The sequence below is a fragment of the Rhamphochromis sp. 'chilingali' genome, assembly GCF_963969265.1.
Source record: "Rhamphochromis sp. 'chilingali' genome assembly, chromosome: 9".
Lineage (NCBI taxonomy): Eukaryota > Metazoa > Chordata > Actinopteri > Cichliformes > Cichlidae > Rhamphochromis > Rhamphochromis sp. 'chilingali'.
Genome location: NC_137936.1, coordinates 10,655,899 through 10,682,486, shown reverse-complemented (window position 1 = coordinate 10,682,486; position 26,588 = coordinate 10,655,899). Strand labels below are relative to the sequence as shown.

Sequence of the window (26,588 nt, the reverse complement as noted above, 5' to 3'; positions counted from 1 at the left end):
AAAATTGGTTATTATCCAGCTAATTTTATAGGGCTGTGTGTGGTATGTTTATCTGTTTGTTTGTTTGTGTGTATCCAGTTGGCTTGTGAATAGGCAATAAAACATTTATAGCTCATGCAGTTTGAAGAGAAAAAAACCCTTGATAATTAAAGTCTCCTGGGATGCTTCGTGTCTTCCTGCTGTTGCAGGGCAGAACAAGATAGTTTAATAATGATAGCTTTAGTTGTGGTTGATTCCCACATATGCATCAACCATGGCTGCAACCACATGTTGGAGTAAAGGTCAAAGGGTAAACTCAAGGATTTTATCTAGAGAAAACTATTCAGTATAAGCAGTGAGAGTCGCCCCTCAGTGTCCAAGCGTGGCTTTAATAAGACTGTAGTGTTAGATTTTTGTTCATCAACTAAATAGACAAAGTTAGCTCTTTTATAAGTTGTAATTAATTTTAACTACATTATATAACTTGTGGCCTTGTGATTAAGAAGTTGTGTTTTGTAATTTTTCTTTTTTGTTTGAACATGCTTATTTAACATAGTAAACTAAAGAACAGATGTAGCCTTCAGCAGCTTCTGGGAAAGGGATTGTACTCTGTGTTATTCTGTGTTAAAAGGAGATACAATGAAAGAATATGGAGGGTTGCTAGAAAAAGAGGCAACTTGCTCTCAAGGCCATCTAGGACTCCTCCGGGGCTTCTGACTTAACCAGAGAAATAATGTTGGTGCAGACACAGACGGCATTATTGTCCTTAGCCTGCAGACAACCTTTCACATATTTTCCCTTTTTGGTTGATGGAGCTTTGAGACTTTATGTCTCTGGTAGACACACATGCAGGCGCGCGCACACACACGTTTGATTATATACACATACACATGCCCTTTATAACCGTGAACTGACCTATTAACCTACTACAGAGCGCCATTTACATCCAGTCACACACACTCACATATGATTACGCACTCGCACGTCGCGCTGCGTACGCAAGCAGACTCGTGGACGCGGGCGCTCAGCAACCGTCTCCGTGTGGCACATACACGTGCTGAAACGCACACAGTGTTGGTCGGACAGACTAACTGGCTCTCGAGCTAATTGAGTAGAGTGTGTGGCCCCGTGTGGCCCCGGCCTGACCCCTCTGTAGCAGGGGACGCCGCTGAGCCTCGGCTTTGATACATTTGATACGGTTTAAGTGAGGAATGAAGACCTGAGCTTGTTTACATTTGACCTGGATTAGCGTTGGTGATGGTGCAGTAACGACAGAGAGAAAGTAACTGACAATGAGAGTCAGAAAAAGCAGAACTTTTGGAGGGCATGAAAAGAGGAATCAGTTGCGTGTTGTCATTGTTTCATGCGCATCTTTGTCATCTCCACTTTTTTTTGTTGTTGTTAATGCTAATTGTGTGGACACAAGATGAATATGTTGACATCGCTGAAGTCGGCTCGTGCTCAGTGTTCAGCTTGCCTCTTATGAAAATAGCTCACGCATTTGCAAGGCCTGCCGGAGCAAAGGGAGCAGCGTTCTCTCTTTGCTTTACTTTGTATTATGTCTATCATTCCATTGTGTATTAGTAAAATCACTACCTGGGTATTATTTTAATTGACTGACTGAAAACAAGAGATATCTGATATCTCTGTGTCTGTTTCTGTATGTGTCTGTTGTTCGATCTCTTACTCCCTTTCTCTCTCACTCTCTCCTTTTTCCTCCAGTAATGATTTGCTTTTGCTAATGGCTTCCTAAATTTTGTAGAAAGGGCAGAACTAGCAACGTCTAGAGTTTCAGGCACTGGAGGTCTGCCAGACAAGAAGGGGAAAGCATGGAGGGAGGGGGGATTCAAGGGAGGCTAGGCTGGATTGGATAGTTTAGGTAAGGAGTAAGGATATTGATTATTGAGGACCGACAGCGTGTTATCCTCATAATGGCATGCTTTCAAGTAGGGGTGGGCGATATAATCGATATACGATAGAAACGATATAAATTTGGCCAACGATAGAGATTTTGACTGTATCGCTCTATCGCGATAGCGCATGTTGATGATGTCATCATGCTGCGCTTGTTTTGGTCTGAAGCATCGCAGCGGCTAAAACCATTATCATCTGCAAATTATGCCGGGCGACAGTCATAGCAAAGAGATGAAGCACTTTTGAAATATGGGGAAAGCCAAAAACTGTGCTTCCTCCACTTCCGTAACATTGATTCATTAATGTTGAATTCTCTCGCAGCTGCTCTATTCCCATGTTGTTGCAGTATATTAATGACTAACCTTGTATTGTGGATGGATTATCTCAGTTGTTCTCCTGACTGAAGTTTGGCCCGTGTATAGCATCCTGCTATGCGATTGCATTTGTCCCTAACCACCAGAATCCCTCACGTTAACTTTTATCGAGTGGAAAAAAGTTGGCATTCATCCTCCAGCTTCACTGTGCTAATGTTATGCTAACATAGCTGTGTTGCTAGCAATCACGTAGCACAACATTATATACCAGCTAGCCCAACTTCAGTAACCCTGCAAACGCCACTGCTGTTTAGTTTTCTGTCTTCATTTATGTTGGAAGTGATAGCAGAGCTATACGTTTTAATTCGTTTCAAAACTCTCTGAGTCAGAACATGGTATGAAATGTTTAGTTGTAAACTAGCGAGCTAACTTCCTGTTACCTTCTAACTCCGTTAAATTTAATAAATTCTGTTTTCATGGATGCATGGATGTAAAACTTAATTGTTACACCCGATAAAGCAGAAACACTGATGATTTAATTAAAGATGAAAGAATTTAGACCGTTTTTAACTCTCAGTGTTTGTTTGACTTTGGGACCTGAAGTGGACGGAGTTTTGGACCCAGATTACTCCACGAAGCTCCTCACTACGGCAGCCGTTATGCTCTGACAATCCATTAAGCAGTGCGGCTTACCAAAGTTGTACTAAAACATTTTTTAACAGATTTCTGCACACCCAAATTGGTTCGAGGTCAGTAAGCACAACCAGAATTCATACTCTCGATTTTTGAGAAAATTAAAGGATTGATTTTAAGTGTGCCTTATAGTGCGGAAAATACGTTATACAGAACAAAGGAATATATCGCGATCTATATCGTTACCGCACGTGCTTCAAATTATATCGCGATATGAAATTTAGGCCATATCGCCCAGCCCTACTTTCAAGATCTTCATATTTCATGTTGTTCCAACATTCATCCTTAACAAAACTGAGAAATCCCCCCCCCCCCCCCCCCAAAGTAAATCAAAGTGCATGATTCTTTTTTCCAGGAAATATTAATAGCAGTGGTGTCGTCAAAAGACGGAGCATAAAATAGCGTGGAAACTCTGATTCATAAGTAGCATTAATTGACTTGTCACATAGAAAAACAAGTAGCAAATTCTGGATTGGGCAAGGCCATAAGTGCAGTGAGTAAGTGATAACATTTTGCCTCAAGGTGTGTCTGGCCACTGCTGGGACTAACACACACGGACACACAGCCTTGGTGCTGCCAGTAGAATGGATCCTATTGTTGAGAAGCTCCACTGCCCATTCAACTTAGCCCACATGAAAGCAGTCAACGGAAGGGAGAATGACGAATGAGTGTGTTGCTGCTTGTAGTTTACATGCTTCTACATCTGCTGATGTGTGCGCGTGCGTGCCTGTGTGTGTGTATGCGTGCGCACTGCGGCGGCATGTTTGTGTGTGTTTGCTTGTTTGTCACATGATGTCCTGTGGCGATCCCTAACTAACCGTACAGGCGCCAGTAGAAGGTGGGGGGGAGTGAGGGTGGGAGACGGGCATGAGCAGACACAGAACAGGGAAGAGGAGCTATGGAGCCGTGGAGGGGGGCGCTCTGGCTGACTACTGTCACATGATGGGCATATAATGAAGCCAAACTACATTCAAACTGTTGAATAACTGCACAAATGACTCATGACCTGACTTAGCATTGTGTAAACATGTGGCTTCAGTTCAGTCTTCTTAATAAACCACCATATGAGAGGATGCACTGCTGTCAGTGCTGGACGCAGACAGCTTCACACTCTTTTAAGAAGTCTAATGAACGCTAAGAACCTGTGCCGTAGAGCTGGGACCTGCTAATGTTCTCACTGTCCTTTGATAGTATATGTGTGTGTGTGTGCGCACGTGTGTGTCCTAGAAACTTGGATCTTGGATCTCCTGCCAGCTTTCAGTACACGGCCTGTGAAGTATAATGTCGGTATTAAAAATACTTCACCGAGGCAGAGCATTTCATCACTTTCAAATTAAAAACGAAAGATTATGCCAAGGTGCTGTTTCAGACCACTTTTCCTCACTGGCTTGACAAGAGTCCATAGTCAATAGACAATGTATGGACGCAAGCGATGCTGAAAGGAGCCACAGTGGCTTTCTGGAACTCTTTATCACAGAGGCTTACTAATCCTGTCATATCTAATGCTCACACTCCATTAATCAGCCAGGCTGTGTGTGTGAGTAGGATTGCGTGTTCCATGTGGCCGAGGTGGTGGTGTTTACCCAATGCGCAAGCCTCGGTTGGCCGCAGGCCTGGTAAGCCTGGCCATGATAGGCCACTGTGAAATGTAGCTGACAGAGGCAGCCCGTTGCCCTCTTCATTGTAATTGTGTTTGCGTTTGAGTGTGTGTGTGTGTGTGTGTGTGTGTGTGTGTGTGTGTGTGTGTGTGTGTGTGTGTGTGTGTGTGTGCATGAGCATCTGTGAATCTGTCTCAATCACTGTAGACTCTGCTGACTTTACTGTGTTGTGTACACATTGTTTCCAACTTCAGTGTGTACAAGTGTTTTGTGTCAGTGTATAGGGATTATTTTTAATACTGAAAGAACAAGAAGGCGTTTAGCTAATAGCTGAATAGTTGAGGAAGGGATAGAGAGAATGTTAATAGGTTGGGAAAGGGGAAGTGAATCAATGGAAGGCCCTGGCATTTTAGCTTGGTCAGCCCGGCCCCTCTCCACTAGTCTGTCGACTATATTTTCCCCTCTTTTCGTTCTCGGGCTTGCGATCAGTTCTCTTTCCCCTCTCCACTGCATTCCACACAGTTTTGTCATCCTGCCAAGGAAACAAATCAGAGAGCCCTCTCTCAGCCGCCACACTTTTCCTTTGTCTCGTTCTGACTTTCTCTGCTTCTGTGTGCTCCGCTTTCCTGTTCGGTCCCGCACCCAGCAGTCTCACCAACACTTCGCCGTGACCGGCCGCAGCCTATGATGTCACGCAAGGAGCAAAGGCTGTTGGGTAGTGACCCGAGGTCAAACGAGCTTGTGTCCAGCAAGCATTTCTGCTGCCTGAAAGCATGTTGTAAAATGCTCATTCTTCCTTTCCAGGAGAGTGCTTCCCTTGTTTGGAGAAAGTGTCTCCTGTTTCAAGAAGTCCGTCCTGCCCTTTTAAAGAGTTTCAAAGTGGCTCCCCGATTCCTTATTTTTCTTCCTCAGCTAATTTGATGTGTCTGTACTTGCCAGTTATCATACTACAGAGCTTGTTATTTGCGCCAATAATTAAATGAAGCCATTTACTGCGCTGACTTTTTAATTAATTTTCATGGGTTGTTTTCTTTTCCTTTTTTTCCCCGAGATGATCTCCAGTGAACCATGGCAGCTGTGAAATGTTTTAATCAGACGTGTAAATGAAATAATTCTATCAGTCAATTTGGTCTTGTTTTTATTTTTTACACGGGTGATTAACCATGTTACCAATTGGCTGGGTGGATTAGCTGGATTAGATGTTCCGTGTTTGTGTGTGTGTGTGAGAGCATGTGTGATGCCAATTAATGATGGTTTGGCAAGCTAGAAGTCAATCAGGGGCATAAACATAGCAATAGGGAAATGTACTCGACTTCACCAGAGCAAGAGAAGTGATATTATACCTGCCCACATGACCGCAGGCCTCTTTAAGTGCCCCACCCAGGTGGAGAAGAAGTAGAGGATGGGACGTCTGAGATGTTATGCAGGATCTGTTTGAGAGTTTCTTGCTGGATTTCTGCAGGTGTAGATGCACCAGGAACATGTATGAAGAAGCTCCCTGTGACAGTTAAACCTCTCACCATCGTCTATGTTCTTGGCAACCCTTAGTACCGTGAGCAGCTCGGTGGTAAACGTGTTGCTCTGCTGTCTCCCGGCTCTTATCAGTTCATATAACCCTCACATAGACATTCATACCCGCACAGTCAGATCTTCTGCTAGCCACAGCAGTAGATGGAACTGATGCAAGGCTTCTATGACGACAAGAGGACAGGGCCTTATCTGAAGTTATGGTGATGACCATGATGGAATGATGACAATCTGCTTCTTGTGTGTTTTCTTATGGGTAGTACTGCGCAGATGTACACCTGTGCAGGCCTACAAGCACAAGCACGGTCCGCGATCAGGTGCTTTACAGTGTACGAATGCAAATAGCGACGTTTAACGTGGTGCATCCGTTGCATTCGAGACGAACATCCACTCGGCCAAGGAGTCCATGCAAACAAGCAAATGATCATGGTCATGCAGAAACCACAGGGAAGTGAGTTTATGTCACTGGCCCGTTTTTTTTGACTCATCGTGCTTTCACCGCTGTGTCTTTCTTTCCGACAAATATGACAGATGCATATCAAGCTGTGCAGTCTGCTCAGGGGAGATAAGGACCAGTTAGGTGCTGGGGTTGCAACATCCCACTGAGCCAATGAGTGAGCACAACACCTTTCTCATACCGATCGTCAACAGATAGGCCTGCAGTGCATGTGTGAGTGTGCGCATGTATGATGCCTCTGATAATTCCTGTCTCCACTGAATTCTGGCATCGGCAGTGTTATGGTTCCAGGTCTGCGCACATCTCCTGTTCTGAAACTTGTTTGAAGTGAAACAGAAGTTGTGTAAGCAGATTTGTCTGTCCAGTACACAAAAGTTAAGGTTTCTTGTTGTAAAGAAGTTCAAGGCTGTAGTCTTACTGACCTTACTTATTTGCTGCTTTTGTTTTGGTTTTATTTTTTGTTTTCTTAGTGCCAATTCACAATGACAGTCTTCTCAATGTGCTTTATAAAGTAAGGTAGATTCCCTTGAATATTAAAGAGAGAACTGCTGCTTGGTGACGTGGCAGTGGTGAAGAGAAAGAACTCCAGCAGACACCAGGTTCAACGAGGGCAGCCATCTCTCACAGCTACATAGAAGATGAAGGGAAAGCAAAAAGAAAAGTGCAAAGCATAGAGTAAAAACATGCTATGGAAGAGACAAGACAAGAGTAAGTCATGGATAAATATAGTGACTGCAAAAACGGGTTTGTGATATCTAAATGTTCAAATCTGTCTAGAAACCAAAAGGTTTTCTTCTTTTATCTCTGGTTTGGATCTAAGAGCAGTCGTCATGCAGTTTTTCCTATTAAAAATAACACTCTGACCTCTCTCATTGATCACATTGTGCCTTTTTTAAAAATTAGTTTTTGCTGAATAAAAATGTCCTGTATATGTTACCGTGTCTTCTTATCTGTATTAACAAAGTCAGAGACACAACAAGATCTTTTCCTGGAGATAAACAGATAAATGTTGTCTAGGAATGCGCACACCCGATGTAGTGTTTTCCGCATGAGCGACTGGACTCGCAAGACCGAAATGAGATCTGGATCCTGTGAAATTTAGCAGCAAGGTTTCTCTGGTGTACCAGCGCATTTATGCAAACTTGATTCGTGCTTTCAGTGGAAGCAGGTAATCTGGGAGAACCTGAATACCTCAGTGCATTAGGGGTAGCCATGCTTTGTTGCAAGGACAAGTTGGTCCATGAGAATTAAGGAGGCTTGAAATTAAATTCAGGGCAGCCACAGAGCAGCTCTGTCACTTAATCCACCTCACAAGCAACTATCGTTGGTCTACAATAGCGACTTGAACAGCTTGGGAGTCTGAGCTTGGCACATCAGGTCTCTGTGGGCTTCTACTGTCCTCCTGTTCTCTGTCTGGTCATCATTTTCCAGTGGGAGTGTCCAGAGGATCCATCCAGGGGTAGGCACCTGGGTCCTATCCGTTCACTCCTGGCTTTGTTCCAGGATGCCCTCAACTCCCCCACTCGAAGCTTTCTCCAGTTACCTGTGAATGAAAGCGAGAGGAGCGGGACCGGGGCTGGGAATGGTGTGGGACATTATATGGGTGCGGAAGAGGATGGCAGGTCCAGACGCCCACTCCCCTGAGCCCTCCGAGGTATTTGTACTGTACTTGCCCACCAGTTTGTCAATGGGAGCCTGCAGATGAATGGGCTCATTTGTCCTCAGACAGTGGGGATGAATTTTGCCTGTTGGAGCAGGTGAGCAGGAGGGCCTTAGTGCAGCATAACACAGCATGAATGAGAACGTGAACACTACCTGTCCCAGGTGAACATCCTGAATGCTCCCTGTCCCAGGTGTGAGGAGGCTGACCTCGTTTTTCAGGGTGAGCTGAGGGAAGGGTGCTCTGCATGTCCACACCCTGCTTCCGACATGGACTTCTCAGCAGGTTACAGACAAATTACAAACAAAGGATGAACGCATCGGTGCAAAAGAGTTCAGCAGTTGGATGACTGATGCTAATTTATTAAGGTCTCAGGCTGAATCGCAACAAACTTCCTGTGGTTAGGAGAGCTGGAAGGTGTAGGAATTTTGTATCCGCTGTGTTTTAGCATGGAAGCGACTCCCCCAGAGTAGGACAAATAATCATTGTGGAGTACGATGTGGGAAGCGGAAAAGAACTATAACTGAATGCATAATTCAGAAACGTCTTTCAGTATTAGAGCACCACTCCCAGAAACCTTTTCGTTAACCACAAACTATGACAGTAAGGTGGGTTTTATTTCCCTCTTTCACTTTTCAAGTTTCATATTAACAAGCTATCCAAATTTACTGATGCTGACCAAATAAATCACGAAATAGTCTCCTGGGGTTAAAACATTTTACCTTTTTATTTACACACTTGTTTTTTCTTTAACTCTTATACTGTAAGGCCTATTTGAGGTGATTCAAATGATGTAACATGATCTTGGGTAATCAAGAAATATATATTACATATAGAAGAGTTGTGTGGTTGGCTCTCATGCCCTGATATAGTTTGTGGGACAAAATCGTCCCGACCTCAAAAAATTCAGCAAATAGTGAACATTTTTCTAAAGTCAGTGGCAGAGTGATTTTTAGCATTAGGTACTCATACCACAAACGCTGCCCTGAAGCATGAAACTTTGCACAGAATTACTCTTAAATACTGTACAACCACGCATCCCTTGTAATCAATCTCTTTTTTCGCTGTCTCTGTCAGACCTCTGTGGTCTTAATTGGTCTTAATAGTACAACAGAAGTATTTCCTGTTTGAACTTCTCACTTCCTGTTTTTCTTTTTTTCAGTGCTTTGAAAAAGCTGTGTCCTCAGTCAAGCTTGGTATGCAGCTGTCACTAGCTGGTGGCCTTTCAGTGCTCAGCGCGAAGGGGAAGAAAATAAAGTGTCAAGGGCCGTGAAGGTCATAAAAAAGTGAAAGATTACCCAAGATCAAAACACTTCTTCTGAATAATTTTCGACACATGGAGAGATCATTGGTGAGATTTGGTGTTCTAGCGGGTCAGGATGCGGTAGTTTCCTGTCAGCAGAGGTCATCGCAGATAATCTCCTGTCAGCTCTGGATCGCTCTCTGAGTGACAGCTATGACTGTCAGAGCCCCGCTCATCACATCATTGCTACGTGCTATACTTGATTAATCTTAGAAGAGTTGCTCGAGTGACAAATGGTGTGTATCAGTAGAGGTTTCCATGAATAGTGTTCACCAGGTGCTTTACTGAACATACACACCTTTTTCCTGTCAGGCTCAGTCAGACGGGTATTTCTATGAATTTCTCTTGATCCGTGAAAAGAGGAAGTTCACGTGTCGGCCTCTTTATATAGCTCAAACGCTAACTTGGTAACCATTACAGTTCAAACAGCTAAAAGCTCAGTTAATGCTTCATCATAGCATGACTTAAGTTCTGTTTTTGACTCCACAAATGAACTACTTGGGGAACTTTATAGCGACCCAAGGCATGAATAAATGCCCTGTGTTTGTATTATCTAAATACTGTCCTGACTAGCAGTCTTAATATCCTTATAGGGGTCTGAGGAAGGAGGGATGCTTTTTTAGCTAGGCCCAGGCAAAGGTCAACCCCCATTGCAACACACACACATTGGGAGACCTGCATTTGAACTGCACTGCACTTCCTTTCATCTTCTACGTCTCTCTCTCCCTAACTCAACTTTGCGAGGGGATGGTCAGGATACCTTTTGATTCCACTAATTCAATTTGATGGAAAAACAAATACGCTGGAGGAGTGGGAGACAAGAAGAAAGTGGGAGTAGTAGGGGGATGGAGTGGGGGGAAAATGAAGAGATGGTTAGTTATATGCGAGCGCAGGGGGGGAATGAGTGGTGGTGGGGATGGTGGCGAGGGAGGTTGAGTACAAGCGGAAGAGCGGAGGGGAGAAGGAGAAGGAGGCAGGGAGTCGAGATGAGTTGAAACATCCAGTTCCAGGTTGAAGTCGTAAACCTCTCGGTGCTCTGATCTAGGTGGCCACCATGTTCAACCCCGCCAACGCATCTGAGATCTCTCCTCTTCATCTCCTCTATGGAATGCCACTCTGATAGGGAAGATAAGTAACATCCTATTTTACAGCTTTTTTTTTTTCTTTTTTGTGTCACATAACTCAGGATGTGAGTTAGAAGGAGATGTCTTCTTCAATGTAGCTGTTGGTTTGGTGAGACCTAGTGAGTAAAAAGGATACAAAACCCTCTTGTTGCAGAAACTGAATCAATTTAATGGGGTAGAAAACTGAGCAGGAGTGGCACACGCAGACACCGAAATACTTCACCCACTACCTAATGCTACCTAACCCTTGTGAGGCATGTGAGTTAAAATGTAGGCCTGCTTCCTACAAATATGCACACCAGGTTTATGATGCTTGGTCACACACCACACCAACCTTGTATGCATGTGCACTTGCATGTTCATGTCTGCATATGTGCTTGCGAGCTGCTGGCCTGGCAGACTCTGGTATTATTTTTGGGAGAGCTTCTCCTTCCCTCTGGAGGGCCTCATTGAGGAGAGCTGGCTCTCTCCGTCTCCCTCTCTCAGTCCGGGAGTCTGGCCAAGCCCGGCCGAGCAGGCTCGCTGACTATAGCGGTGCACAACTCGCTGGACTCGTGGCCCGTGCGAGGCCCAGCTCCAAAAACACTGTGCTACACACAGATGCTAGGCTGCTTGCTGGCAGTGGAGCGTTACGTTTTCACTTACGTTCAGCAAGTGGATCAAGATGATCCCACCCCCTCAGTGAAAACAGACATTCACATGCAGTCCTTCAGTGCTGTGTTCATGCATGTCGAGCCAGTCAGTGTTGGGAGTTTGCTACAATGTAGCATAAGCTAACCACAGAGCCTTCCAGCTTCACTGGATAGCAACATGCCCTCTATATGTAAAGCCTGGATAAATATTATTTTCAATGTGAACGGATCAAGACTCTGGGAAACCCCAGCAGATCAACCTCTGCAGCAGTCCAGCAGATGTGAGGAGGGTGGAGGGTTCAGGGAGGGGTAGTTGTCTGATTTCACCGTAGACCGTTTAATCGGATGGTTTGTGCTGTGGGTGTGTGAGGGCATGCTGAACTCAGCGATGATGACCTCAAATTGGCCCTAATCGAGCAGACTCATTAGCGGCTGGCTCTGTTCAAAGTTTCTCCAGCCCCGTTATTTTACTGTAATCGTCCAAATGGGAGGGAAGAAGCAGAACGACAAGCGCGGAGGGAAGAATAGAAGACAAACAGAAAATAATGAGAGAGCACGAAGAGGGAGAGTGAAAAAAAGATAAACAAAAGAGAAAGAAAAAGAGGAGGAGATGAGGGAGAAACAGAGCTGACGCCTGCTTCCTGGCAGCCTCAGCTGCGAGCACATCTGTGTGCGAAGGGTTCAAGCAGACCCCCATGTGTTTGCTCAGGTCGCCTGATTGCCTTTCCTTCCTCTTCTCTCTCCCACTAAAGACCCACTGTCCTTCCTCTCACTCCAATCACCCTGGCCGAGGCAGAGAGAGAGAGGGCTACTCCGACAGACGCGGGGAGCAAGAGCAGCTCCTGCTGAACTGAACTCATGACTCAGTATTTTTCACATGCAAATTCATCAAGAATTTGGCTGTTAGAGATTTTTTTTTTTAAAAGTAAAGAAGAAGGAGACCTTGCATGTATTACTTGGTTAAATTAGGTGTGAATTAGGGTTTGCATTTGTGTGAGAGCATGTGGGTCTGTGCATATGTATGACTGTATGACTTGGGAGCCCTTGGTTGGAGCCTGCTGTCTGGGTACAATGGTCCAGCCCGGGGCTTTAACTCCACAAAGAGGCCTTTTCTTAACAACGAGCCATCACAGATAGAGGAGGAGCCTGACCAAAGCATTACCACGCTTAAGGGATCACAGAGCTTCCCTTGATACATCTGATATCACTTATGATATATAAGTAGTCTTCATTAAAAGGACCGTTCAGGCCATAATGTCTGTCTGTGTGCACATTACTGTGAAAACACTTCAGACACATGATGTGTTCTATCAAAGAGGTACATTATCAAACCTTAAACAAACAGAATCACAATGAGAAATCCACCAACATAGCAGGAGTAGTTTAAAAACAAACTGGGCTCAGGTATAGAAGTTGGGTTTTTTTAAAGGCAAGGAGTGGTCACGCTGTTTTTCTTCTCTTTACTGCCCTTTGTCAGTTGGAATGTGTGCAGCGTATAAGGATAGAGACAGATCTTACCTCAGTATTAAACTTTATTTCCTTTTCTGTGTGAGATGGAAAAATGATAAAAACGTACAGCTCAGGGACTTTTTCATCTAAGACAGGTCAGTGTTTTCTTTACATAATAACCACAAAATTAAAATCAGACGTTTTCCTTGTGTTGGACAAAAGCTTAAAGAGTGAAAATAAATTATCGTAGCAATAATTATAACAATATAACAACAATAATAGCAATTAAGCATTTATAAACACTCTATTTACTGCGTTTTTTTTGTTTGTTTGTTTGCTTTGTTTTCATAAAACTCTGTTATCAAAAACAGGTGGTGTGTACAATCCAGCATGTTAGAGGGGCACTGGTTTTGGGGTGTACTGTTGGTTGGATCTGACTGGTCAGGAACAGGGGCGCATGACTTCTGCGGCAGTCTGTTTAGCCAGTCTGAAGACTTCCAGCACTGAGGAGCAGTCGTGAACGACAGCCTGGGGATGGACGGGGCGCGTGTGTCTCAGTATATAATGAGATGGTCGTGAGGTGAAAACAGCGGTTCTTTTTAAGCCCTCTCATGAGTTTCCTGTTGCAGGATCAAGGAGAGGTGGGTACCAAAGTGACTTAGTAAAAAATAAGCAAAAAAAGAATGTCAAACATCTCCAATCCTGCTATCCCCTGTCACCCAAGGACTAACGAACCCCTCCTCACATTAGCTCTTTACAGAGTCCACTTAAGTCTCGCTCTCCGCAGCGGCTCATCAGTGAAGTCAGCCGTGACGCAGCCATAAGTCATCAAGTCCGACTGAAAGTCTTTTCCCTACAACCACTGTACACGAAACAAGGCTGCTCAGCTGTCGTGACTCGGGAGGCCATTTAGTGTTTATGGCGATATGATGACTCCTACAGGCGAGGGGGGCTCTGGGTCTGAAAAGGCCTCAGTGAGGCTCAGCCCAGACCGGCGAGCGATTGGAGTGGTGGGGGTGACCGAATGAAGGGTGAATGGGCGTGGGCGTTGGCAGCATGTGTCCCGAGTGGCTGAAGGGGGGCAGGTGACCCATGTGGGTCATGTGACTGGCGAGGCCAGGCGCACCACCAAAGGGAGAGGCCTTGTCCTGCATGCATTTGGAGAGCTCGTCAAAGCCGTCCCCTGATCGTTTGTTCCTCTTGGACTTGCTGGACATCTTGCGGTTGCGTGTCTGGATGCCTTCTTTCTTCATGGTCAGAGGTCTGTTGACCTGTGAAGAGCAGAAGAGCGGCACATTAGCTCAGGCGTGGCGAACAAAAGCACCACTGACAGTGTGAATACAGCATTGTAGACATTTAGGTTTAGGTTACTGTCACAGCTCCTTTACAGCCTCTTTATTTTAAATCTTAGCAGAAATATGTCACATGTTGCATGTTTACTGTTTTTTTACTATCCCAATAGCCTTTTATGAATAACCTCAGCGTTATTCATAAAAGGCTATAAATAATGAGCAGCTGTTTTGCATATATAGCTCCATTATAAAGCGAGTCAGGGGCGTGTGGGTTTTTTTAATCTTTTGTTTAATTGTCCAAACCAAACAGAACCACAGTGCTCATTAATGAATACACCGGGATGAGGACCAGGCTGGGCTCTGAAAGGAGCAGCCAGCAGACAAATCCTCATCAGTGTAACCGACGCCGTTACACTGAATGACAGTCCCACCCGGCAGCCTCTCTGGGGAGTAACGCCCCCCATTGAAACAACGATGGTTTAATAAAAAAGCCGCCCGGTGGGTTCTGCTCGACAGTGTGAGCAGGCTTTGCCTCCCCACTCTCACTTTCTGTGCTCCTAAATCGATACGAGCTGTCCGCCCACTTAACCAGTTAAGGACCAGCAGCCCTCCCCTCCTCCTTCCATTCCAAACCCCACACTCATTTTTCTCCCCCCCCCCCTCCCGAAGCTACTTACATTGTGCAGTTTAAAGTAAAGGCCGCAGGCGTTGCACACCGGATCTCCGTTCCCGTTGCGCCTCCAAAGGGTGGTGGTGGTGGTCTGGCAGTTTGCACAGCAGGTGCCTGCACGTCTAGCAGCGGACTGAAGGAAGCAGGAAAAATGCATCATAAATACTAAACTCGGTCACTTGTGGAAGGGAGGTCAGCGCAGGCGCATCACAGTAGATTTCGTCTGAACCATTAGCAGCAGCAGAAGCATAATTTAGATTAAAATAAAGCCGTAACACTGATACCTTATCCCAGAAAATGTGCGACACGACGGGAAAGTTAACGGGAGGTTTTTCTTAAACTTCTTAAACGGCGGCACGTGAGGTCCCATCTCTGACCGCACAAATATGTGCAGACAAACATCAAAAGAAGCGACACACAGACTGGAGAAATTACTTAACTTCTCTATTGAATCAATTACATGTATGTCGCCCGCTACAACTATGATCAAATTTTGTAATTTGTGCAATAAGACATGGAGCCATTTTTTTCTTTCTCCCCCCCCTGCAGACGTCTCTCACGCTACTCTACAGGCCCGCTAGTAATTTTATTTAATGATAAGTATCCTATTAATGGAGGTCCTGCGTAAACTCTGCATTTTATCACGATCCAAGAAAAAAAATGGGCTGCGAGTCGTGTGAGACACGGTGTCCTGTCTGACAATATGCCGCCGTGCCCATTACGGATCGATTTTCCACACATAATAAAAAGCATTAGCTTCACATGCAAGGAGCCTCCGGTTCCGTGCCGTGCGTGCAGCATCCAGGTTAGTCTTTTAATTCATTTCAGGTGCAGTCGTTGCTGTTTACCTGGCGAGTAGCAGCAGCAACAACAACCCAGGTCATTTTCATATGAGGTAAAATATAAATGCATCATAATTTAAATTTAAAAAATGCAAAGCGACTGTGCGTTAAGCCTAGCACTGCCCACCGATAATGACAAACGAGAGAACAACATAAATCCATTTATTTTCCAGTCCCCGCCCCTCGCGGTCTGTCTCTTCACACATAAGCGGCTCCTCCAGTGTTGTGATAATCTCTTTATAGTATATGTCAGTCTAGCCATAGAGAATGCAGAGCGCTGGTTGAAGGCGGAAACAGCCGGGAGCCTGACTTCCTTATCTGGGCCGGCCAGATATCCGGATAGGAAACAACTGGATGCCCCTTTGAACACAACTCTGAAAAACACTTGAGCTGAAAATGCAAAAGCTACAGCCACATGGGCCGACCCAGTGGAAAATGTAATGGACTTTTTTTCTCTTTTACGAATAGGAACGACGTGGAAATCGTCAAGAAACAACACGAAAAACGATCATTTCAAAAACGAGTTTTAGTATTTCAGGAAAAAAAAATGCGGTGTAATTTTTCGAATTTAGCAGAAAGTGTTAATGAAGACCATCAGAGCCATCATAATGAGGTTGTGTGAACGAAGTCAAAGGTTACGCAGCTCAAAACAATTTATTAGTTTAGACCTTATTTTTTTAATACCTTAATTAATATAAATCGGCACATTATTATTATTATTAGTATTATTATTATTAGTATTATTATTATTATTATTATGCAATTTGATTACAAATTATATCTATAAAATATTTTAACAAAATATATATAAAGCATACTAGATAGATAGATAGATAGATAGATAGATAGATAGATAGATAGATAGATAGATAGCCCCGTTTTTAGCAGGTTTATTGTGAATAAAGACTGAGCAGCTCTGCAACATGGCACAGCCACCACAGGATTCCTCTCTGTCATTGCTGCCTTTCATTTACTCAAGCATGGTGTTAACTAAAGCAGCATGGGCATTGGTATCAGTAACAGTATCAGAAGTACCAGCAATAATGATAGCAGGAACAATGGCAATAGTAGCAGTATTGTAACAGGCCATGAAGGCGGATCATCGGGGGGTGAGAGGGACAAACAATTCCAGGAAGATCATAGGGAAAATATAACTTTCCTGGAATTGTGCTGCCGGCATCTGCTTTGTGCTCATATTTGGGTGCCTTCTCTCAGAGTGAGGGGATGGAGCGAGATGTAGGACTCACCAGTCTCCGTTTGGGCTTGATAAGTGGTCGGTTCTGGCCGTTCATCTTGTGGTACAGTCCGCAGGCGTTGCACAGGTAGTGGCCGGTACCGTCCCGCCGCCACAGCGGGGTGGACGTAGCACCACAGTTTACACATTCACGGCCCTCTGCATATAGTTCAAGAGGAGGAGACAAAAGGAAATTTTATATAATTAAAAAGTTCCCCCCTCTTTGTGGAGCAGCATATAGCAGCTGTGTAGCACAACCTGGTCAGGTAGTTATAGTAGAGTGGTGCATGACCTCAGATGGCCGTGTAATATGAAGTCAAAAATTGGGGTAGTGACAAACATCCATATCAGTGTGCAGGTGTACCAAGTGTGCACGGCTGCCCAGGACACAGACACCTCTATGTAAATTGATCTGGAGTGGGGAGGCCACAGACAGCCAGAACATGTCCAGAGGTGTCCAACAAGAAGAGTAAGACACACCATCAAATTAAGCCTACATTATTGATCAGCTTAGTGGGCACCCACGAGAGGAAAGTAAGTGTGTGTAGGTGGTATTAAATGTGTCGGAAAGTGTTTGATGAGAAGCTTGCGTGCTGGTTGGTGTCAGAAACAGCAGTGAGACAGCATTGTATCAGCACAAGTTGTAATATAGTTTCTATCATTCTTGGTGACTGGATCAATAGTCAGTGTCCTGTGTGTGCGCATTCTCTTCTGTACAAGCTGCTTAAAGAAAAACTATTCCCACAAGTTTTTCTTCCCCCGTTCAGGTTTGACTTCAAACAGCCTGTTGCTAAACCAAAGCTCATTTAATTCAGGTGTTCCCCTCTCCCTAGAGCATCACCTCATTATTTCTGTTATAATGCCAGCGACACCCAAAGTCCCACCCTTGCACCACAATAGGACCTGACCTGAGCAAAAAGGAAAAAAAAAAGGCTAGGTTCCTTTTGAAATGCATTTCTTGTGTTTTCGTACCTCCCTTCTCTTCCCCTTAAAGAATTTCACAAGTCAAGCGACCACACACAAGCAGTCTCATTAATATGTTTTACATATTCGCCCACAATGACTTACAACTTTTTGCCTTGCACAATGCTCAGTGTTGAAATACGAAAAACAAATGGGAAGGCGAAACAGCTCCGTGCATAAGGTGAGCTGCACGAGGGGAAGGAGCTGTGGGTTTGAGGGCCAGTTCAACAGGAAGCCATACCGTGAGGTATTCGTGCTGACAGAGAAAATGTCATTGTGGCATTTTGTCCAACAATCAATCACAATTACTGGCACTGGACATTGACTTTGATAGATAAGAGCCTTTTTTTTCTTTTTCTAACGTCGTGGCAGATATGTTTGTGTTGCTGATTCAGGCACAGTCTGGTCAGGCTCTTTTAAATGTCACAGTATAACATTTCTCCACCACAACAGCTCATATTCGCTCAGTATTATCAGGCACCGAGCATTCCCCAGGTGTGTTAAAAAGCACGGCGACAAAGGATGACAATGCAGATAATTGCAAAGCTACATTTGGAACAATTTGTTAACACACTGCATTTTTTGTTATTTCACGTCCATTCTTTCTTTTGTCCAGTAACTCAGTGCACCACAGCTGGAACAATGTAGGGAAATTACACACTCATTAAGCAGGCTGAGTTGTTTTTTCAAATGTCTGCCCATTAGTGTCAGGCATAAAGTCTAAGTATCCCCCCTTAAATTTGACTCCCAGCACATGCAGCATATTGAATCAAAATCCTGTCCAGACAGTCAGAAAATATGCTGCTTTATTATGAACATTTTAATGTCTTTAAAATTAAGGGGAAATGGGAAACTGCTTGAGTCCTTTTTTAAAAATCCATGGTTGCTCATTGCACCAGAATGCACTCTCATCTTCACGGAGAATCAGATCTGCTGTGAACTTGCTCGCCCCTCCACTTCATGTCAGCACAGCGGGCCAAGGCCGTGCTTAAAAACACAAACAGCAGGGCTCTGTCGCCTGTGCTTTGTTAGTGCTGGGGAGAGCGGTGGGCGGGGTGGAGGTCGTGATTTGTTCACTTGGAGGTATACAGGATATGGCAGGAGCCAGGGCGTCGTGACTCCCTCGTTTTTTAAGCGCAATAAAGGCCACGTTTAAAAGAAAACAAGCCTGTGGCACGAACATGTACCTGCCTGAGCACCGTTGATGGTGTGGCGTCTGAATGTAAAGTTAGTGTGTAAAAAAAATGTCAGTGTTGGACTTTTTTCTCTCTGCTCAAAAAGCGGCTAAATTATTTCACTTATTTTTAAAAACATATACTTAACCAGTTTATATGCATCGTTTAGTTGTTATTTATATATAAAAACATATACATATGAATAACCAGTCAGTCCCAAAAATTATATAATCCCACTTTCGTTCTCTATTTTTTGCCTATTCGCCTCGATTACACTGAGATTTTAAGAGAATGAATCACACAAGTATGAAAAAAAGTGTAATGGGTGAAATAAGACTTGACAGTGTCCGATGTGGAAATTATCGCTCTTTTTTCCGTATAAGCAACTCACTGGAGCAACAAGTCTGAGCCACGAAGTTTACATAATACAAGCATTAAGAAATTGATAAATGTAATTACACCTGTGAATAAATGAAAGAGAAAATAAAAGAATAAAATGATGCTCGCACCATAGTGGAAATACTAATATCACCTTTACGTGGAGACCAATGAAATATTCATCAACCGATGATTGGTTGTGTAAACTAACCTATATTGCGCAACGCTTCACCGCTCAGCTGAATAAACCATAACCATTTAATTAGGCCTTATCGATTTGATCTGCCATCTGATGAGAAAAAGGGGGGAGGGGGGCTCAAAACACACGTGAGACTCACCTGAGCTCGATCTGGCTTTGCTTTTGCATTTGGGCGTAAAGCTGGACGAGGACCCGCCGAGCAGGCTGCCGGGATGGAAGAGACTGCCGCCGTATTCGTGGGGTGTAGAGAGAGAGTAGGCCGGGTAGGTTGGGATAGGGTGATGCGTGGCTGGGGCCTGGCTGTTCATCGAGGCCAGGCCGCTGCGGAGCGGACTGCAGCTCTCCATTTTCATGCCGTCCGTCAGCGGCACTTGGTACTTTATCGACTCTTTCTCATCCATCCTGGTTGAGGTGGAGGTCGGAGAGGTAGGGCCGGGGTCCGGGGACACGTCTTTTGGAGGGGTAGGGGGGAAACTGTACAAGTGCGGGCTGGAATGCGACGCTGGAGTGAGCGAAGACACCGGAGCGGTGCCGGTGCTGCTACTACAGGGGTAGCCGGAGCCGGCGGGGTGAAGGCCGGGTTTGCTGAAGTGGCTGACCGCCCATGCGTTGTGGTGGTGTGCAGCAGACAGAGCTGCTTTACCGGGGTCCAGCCAGGGAATACCGGGGCTGTGGATGAGGTGTGGCCGGCAGACCTGGTTCCCAGTGAGGCGAGCTGAAAACCATAACAGTCTATTTAATATGGCTGTATTCTGCTTTAATTTCTCAGTAATTCACAAGTCTTATCATTAGTTTACAACTCAGTTAAAAAAAATCTTACCTGTTAAATTCCCTGAATTTCTCAAATCCGACATTTAGCTCCAGATGTAGATAAAATATTCGTAGTTGATTTTAAATAATAGATTTATTTTTTTTAAATCGAAATTAAGTAACCTCTCTACAAATAGTTTCCATTAAATGAAAGCAGCCGATATAGCATTATGAAAGCCTACAAAAGTGTTAAATAAACAGCGCTCCTTGTCTGGGCATTATCTTTTCGTCCGCAGCAGCTCTCGGACTAAAGGTTGTTATTAGTAAATTTGCGCTTTTTATTTTATATCCGGGAAGTGCCTCTCTCCCTCCAGAAACTCCTGCCCCAACAGAGAGGGGTTAAGTGACATACTTCCCTTTCCTCTTGCTGTCATTTGTTAGAAATTCCTTTTATGTTGGTGAATTGACCCAGGAAAGTCAAGAAGGACTTTTTCTAACTAATTGCTGCAGAGGCTTTTGTTGTTAGGCTGGCAATAAGCTTTTTTACACACAAAAATCATTAGCCTTTAATATCACACACACACATTAAAATTATGGTATTATACGACTCTTTTAAAACATGGATCTATAAATGGATTTTTTTAAATACAATTTTATTTATATTGTATTTTCAGACATCTTATCTTATCTGGCCTCACACTTGGTGATCGTAAACTTGAGCGCATCTTACCGTGTGCTTGGCTGTAGGTGACCCTTGCTCGGGAGTTGGTGTAGTAGGGGTTCCCTTGAGAGTCCAAGTGGTTCAGAAACATATCAACCTCGTCCTGCGGCAGTAAAGGCGCCATGGGCTCCATGTAGTTGTGGCTCAGGCTGTGGTGGTGAGAGTCCGGGTGCTGACCGTTCAGCACAGCATGATGGTGCGCCATCCACCGAGACTGATCTGCCGCTGCGACCTCCATGTCTGAGCTGACAGTCTCTATTTTTTCCCCTCTCCCCTTGAATGCCTCTCTGTTTAGGCTTTATTTGCCTCCAAGTGGAAGTCGATTCCTCCTTAAAATATAGTTCCTGAACTGTGATTTACAGCAGAAATAGAATCCTTAAATAACTCGCTCTCCCTTCTTCTCCTCTGGGATACCTGCAAAGAGACGAAAGCAACATATTAGTTTAACGACACGTCTCTCCTTCCATGCAAAATCGAAGCACCCTTCGTTTTTTATCTAATTATAGCGGGTGACACGTAAAGTAAACTTTGCACAATTTAGGGTTCCTGCCATTACAAGTCGGAAAAAACAAGACATCGCTGTCTCCAAGTCGAAGCAACGCATCCTGTATCCGCATAAAGAAAACACTTAAATGTCTCCTCTGGATACCTGTTGCAGTTGTGATCAGCTGATGGTATACAGAGCCCTGGATGTGTAAACCTCTTGATCCTTGCAGTGCTCAGGCGCATTAATGAGATGTGGGGCAGACTGATGCGGCTGGCGCCAGTAAATTCCCATATCAAGCCATGGGGGGCGGGGCGTCGGTCTGGACCAATCATAGCGGGCACTGCCGCAATTGGCTAAATGCGTCCCTGCTCTCCTTCTTTCAATTTTCATTTTCCTGCACCGAAAAACTAAAAGACTTATCAATCAGCAGTGTAATTTCTCGGGGATCTTTTTTTTCGCTCATGAAGCTCAAACGAAATGAGCAATCGACCTCTGATAATCTGCCTTTTTAGCGACGGGCTGAAGACAGAGCCTAACAATGTGTGAAATTTACGCCCAGTGTTAGCTTTTTACAACGTACCCATGCAGGCGTAGCTCCCCTTGGTCTCTATAAACCCATTTACAAAATATTGTTAAACCTTTCGTTTTTTTAATACTCGTGGGTGATATTTAAAATTCGCACCCACTTGCGAATGTCTTTTGGTTTTATGCCACAGTTGACCGGTTAAAGCTGCATATCAATCCTTATTACTAGCAATAAGCGTAAGTATTTTGATTGTTGTCTTCCCCATGTAAATACAAAAAGCAATTTCAGCACCTCTTAAACCAACAGAGGAGGAGTCGATTTATGACCCCGAATTGCCCCCCTCCCATTGTTGGGAGCGCCTAATTGTCTTTAATTAGTAGCACGACATTCCTTTTGTGAAAACAGTGGTTTTTGTCTCGGGGGCAGAGCAATCAAAACATAGTTTGCATTTCTAATGACGCCCGTTGATAATTCGGCCAGACAAAAGGGGATAGGCGCAAGGCCTCACGTTGCACGTAGGGTACGAAAAGTCAGTGGGTGACAGTCAGAGCGTCTCCCGATGCGCTCATTCACAAACTGCCCACAAAAACAAAAATGAAACCTGGCGGGATATTTAATCTTTAGACAAAAAGGGAAAAAATGCGTTTCTGTCCAATTATATTTTTTCTTGTATTTATTTCTTTGTTTATTGAAAGCGTGCGTAAAATGAGCAGCACATGCGCTGTTATTTGTGCGCAAGTAGATCTACGTGCACTGCCGCTGCGTTTGTGTGATTGACAAGGAGTAATTGGAAGGTGCCCTGAACAGACTGGCCGCCACGCCGACGCCGGGATCCAACGTCACAAAATCTAACTAGGAGCTGAGCAGTGTGGGTGGGGGCCTGCGGGGGGTTGCCGTGATGACACGGCACAGGTCATTTAGGCGATAATCACGTTTGATGTCATACCTGCGGTATAACTGCGCGCCTGTGTGTGTGTGTCAGTCATCAGTCATTAAATCTCGGGCATGTTGCCAGAGGCAGCGAGTTGATGAGCTCAGCCCTTTGAGCTTGTCAACTCCTAAAATCAACAAATTACAACATGTGTGGCAGCAGAGGGCCAGCGACTCCAATAACTGACATTCCAGTGGAAAAGAAGCCACAGTTGGCAGGTGGAGTGAAGTCTACCTTAATATGCTTATTAATTGTCAGTGACAAATATTGTGTTGTAATTTACACTGCATCAATCAACAATACTGCACCAATTACCCACAATTTAATGCCGCACAGTAATTGCTGTCACATGCTTGAACCCTAAGCAACAAGGACTCCCTCTGTTTGAGCGTCAGTGAGTATGCAGCAATGCTCTTGATCCTGTAGCCATCAGTGAAAGGACACTGCACACTGTGGCTCAGACTTGCCGGTCTGTGTTGCATTCTGGCTGTGTTAACCACTGGGAGAGTGAGTCAGGCTCAGGATAGCTGCTGTAGTATTCCCATTGTTGTTTGCATGTTTGCCAAATGGATTACTCAGCAGGATTTACCCCCTCTGTAATTTATACCTTCATTAATCCCATTTGTATCTTTGCTGGAACAAAAAGATGGGAGAGGGTGATGGAGGGTTAGTGGGAGAGGACGGGGGGTGGGGGAGTTGCTGTTGCCTTTTTCCCTCTGTCTTTCTCAAGGACACAGCAGTATTGTTTCACCCGGCGATGCCATCCAAAGAGCGGAGAACGCGTCCCCTCGCACAACGCCTCCTGAGCTGGGCGAGAACTGTGTGCAACAACTGTATCACCGTGCAGCCACAGTGGCTAATGAACAACAAGATTATCATTCCGATCCATGCTGTTATTAAATGGGATTGGCTTTATCTACCTGTTTGTTCCCATTGGGCACGGTCATCCATCATTATCCAGTGTAGGTGTGTGACTGTGTGCCCAACTATGTGTGTGTGTGTGTGTGTGTGTGTGTGTGTGTGTGTGTGTGTGTGTGTGTGTGTGTGTGTGTGTGTTTGGGGGGATGGGGGTGTGAAGAGCCACTGTGGGGCTTGTGAAGATAAGCAGAGCCAGAGAGAAGAGAATGACAGAAACCAGCTGAAGCATTATTGTCCCCTTTACTCACGGCTAATTAGATCGAGCCAGGGCACTGGGTGGGTGGGGGGCTTTATAGACACAAGCACCCACCATATAACTGCTGAGAGAGGGAGCCTAAGAGCAGCACAGTCTCCCATTTAAGTCATTTTTGAATCAAAAATAATGACATTTCAGAAAAAGCGGGTAGGACATTAACATGGACTGCACACACTCAACAAAAAGTGATTACGGACCGCAAGGTGAACCTAGTTTTACAGTCAAAACCACTTATTGGAGCTATAAATACAAAAACAAAAAAAACACATTTGGACCTCTTACCATGTTTACTCACAACTCCATCTTCATGCCACTGTTCTTTGCTGTAATCATTTCAATTCAATTCACAGCTTTATTTAGACAGCCCCAAATCTTAACAACAGTTGCCTTTATATTGTAAGGGAGAGACCCCGTGGTAACGCAGAGCCTCCATGAGCAAACACTTGGTGACAGTGGGAAGGAAAAAACCCCTTTGTATAGTCACACACAATCACGCCATGCCTCTTAAATCATGCACACATAAAGCAGACCCAGCAGCACAGGTAAGAGAGGGTGGAAGAAAAAGAAAGGCACTCCTGCGTGCCTGCGGAGACGCACCAGCCCTCCCCCTGTCTCAGCTCCACCAGTGTAGTGATGTGATTGTTCCTTCTACTGATCAAAGAGGGTTACTCGAGTCATTATGCGTTTTAAAGCGTGACAATTGAATACCTTTGTCGTCACTAATATCTCGCTGATGATACACTAAACAATTTAGTTTCTTTTTTCTTTTCCTTTTTCGGGGCCAGAACACCCTTCCCACGGCAACACGAAAAGTGAGCCACGTTAAAAAGGATTTATTTATTTATTTTAAGAAGCTATGGCACACATACATCCGTTTTGTTAACCCGGACTTAATCTTGAACTTTTTTGGTCGATCATTCGGGAAAAACAAGCGGTGCTGTAGAAATTAAAAGAAAAACAGCGCGCTTGCAGTGAATATGAATAATAATGACGAATAATAATATGAGTAATGAATGATAAAATACATTACAACGTATGACTGCATCAAACATATAATATCACTGTACCGCTTTAGAGATGTTGCGGAGGGTTATATTTGGCCTAATATCCAAATATCTGTGACAGTGGGGATGTATAATTATAAATAAAGAGTTCATAAAGAGTGCACGTGCGATCAGTGTACTTTATTCCTCGATAGCCATGAAAATAATGCACAAGCAACCGTTTTTCTTTTTTTATGCTGAGCCTGTAGCAATTATTATTACCAGTACCTTACTTTGAATAGCCTCATATATAATTACAAAATATCAAATAAAAATAAAATAAAATCATAAATAATATTTTAAAGTTCAGATAGTTTAAAAACGCAGTAATTGGCTTACCTCCACCAGTCTTGAACAGCAGACAAAGTCAAACCGGAGAAAGTGGAACCATCTGATTCACTGCGCAGCTTCGCGTCTTCTCTGCCCTCCCCTCCTTCTCCTCCTCCTCCAAAAATAAATGATAACAATAATAATAACGGTGCAAAATGAACGACCAAACCGAAGAGGTGTCCAGATCTGCCCCGTTTTTATGATGCTGTCGAGACTAAATGGAAAACCCGGTGGCCTGATGGTCGCTGCTCTGTGTGCTGTGTCGTCACGGAGCGGAGAGCGGTGAGTGTCTGCAGTATCCCCCCTCTATTCTCGCTCTGTCCAAACCTCTGTGAATATGAGCATTAAAAAAAAATGAAGAAGAAAAAAAAAACTTGTGTGCCTGTGTGAGAGGCTGCGGGCACACAGCAGCGTAATGGCACGTCAGCCAGCAGCCTGTCTTCCGGGTCCTGGTTAAATACAAAAAACTGGCAGCGGTACCTGTCCCCGAGAGGTTCTCAACATACTTTAGGATAGCTTGTGTCTCACGTGCTTTTCAGCATTTCATCCTTTTGTTTTTAAAATGTATATCAACGTTCCTCGAGGTCACTGTGAGCTCTGCCCTGACAGACTGATGTGCTGCTTACCTGAGCCTGTGGATTTAATATATGGTCTACATACATGCAGGGAAATAAAGAACTTCGCTAGATGTTGGAGCCACCAAGGGAGCGAGCAGAGTCCCCGAACCCAACTTGTCCCAGCTGCATAATGCGCAGTCATTATGATTAATTTGGGGCTGAACCTGAGGCTTGTGACCGGGGGAGTGAACTTAGAAATTGCATAGCTGGGAAATGCACGGTGCTCTTTCTAAAGCTTTCCTTGCTCAATAATTAAAGTCTAAAAGCTACTTTTTAGTGATAATAAATGCTCTATCTTCTTTTCTTGTTGTTTTCTTTTCGCTTTTTGTAACAACTCGGATAGACCGAGAGCCTCGGTCCTAATTGACTTACTGAGATATTTGATTTGAGAGAACCCCCCCCCCCCCCCCCCACCTCCCGCCCAAAACACTGAGTTAAACATGTTTAAAAAAGAAAGAAAAATACCCATCCCTCCCCCTCCACCCTGTTTTTTTTTTATGTCTGTGTGTGTTTGGGGGGGGGGGGGGGGGGGGGGGGGGGGGCTTTATATCCCACACAGCAACAACAACTTTGTAAAACATGCAAAGCCTCTAAAATCTCTTGCAC

At 44.4% G+C, this 26,588-nt stretch overlaps 1 protein-coding gene across 3 annotated transcripts; it reads right to left on the bottom strand.

Moving 5' to 3' along the window:
- Window positions 1–12,715: 12,715 nt before the first annotated feature.
- On the bottom strand, window positions 12,716–26,071 carry gata2a (GATA binding protein 2a). 3 transcript variants are annotated; one of them, XM_080892780.1, is made up of 6 exons: window positions 25,375–26,071; window positions 20,884–21,288; window positions 19,544–20,118; window positions 16,702–16,860; window positions 14,620–14,745; window positions 12,716–13,921 (listed from the first exon to the last, which is right to left on the bottom strand). In XM_080892780.1, the coding sequence occupies exons 2-6, from the start codon at window positions 21,110–21,112 to the stop codon at window positions 13,622–13,624; spliced, it is 1,389 nt and encodes a 462-aa protein (XP_080748906.1). In that variant the 5' UTR covers window positions 21,113–21,288; window positions 25,375–26,071; the 3' UTR covers window positions 12,716–13,621. The 3 variants fall into 3 exon arrangements, with proteins under 3 accessions (XP_080748906.1, XP_080748905.1, XP_080748907.1); XM_080892779.1 differs by lacking the exon at window positions 25,375–26,071 and adding an exon at window positions 21,524–21,935; XM_080892781.1 differs by lacking the exon at window positions 25,375–26,071 and adding an exon at window positions 21,524–21,917 and having other exon boundaries at window positions 16,702–16,847; window positions 19,543–20,118.
- Window positions 26,072–26,588: the final 517 nt, after the last annotated feature.

Coding starts and splice junctions, on each gene's coding strand:
- gata2a (XM_080892780.1), bottom strand. CDS start 21,112: ATGGAGGTCGCAGCGGCAGATCAGTCTCGGTGGATGGCGCACCATCAT. Junction 14,746..16,701: donor TCAAGCCCAAACGGAGACTG/GTGAGTCCTACA, acceptor TGCTTCCTTCAG/TCCGCTGCTAGACGTGCAGG. Junction 13,922..14,619: donor TTTACTTTAAACTGCACAAT/GTAAGTAGCTTC, acceptor TGCTCTTCACAG/GTCAACAGACCTCTGACCAT.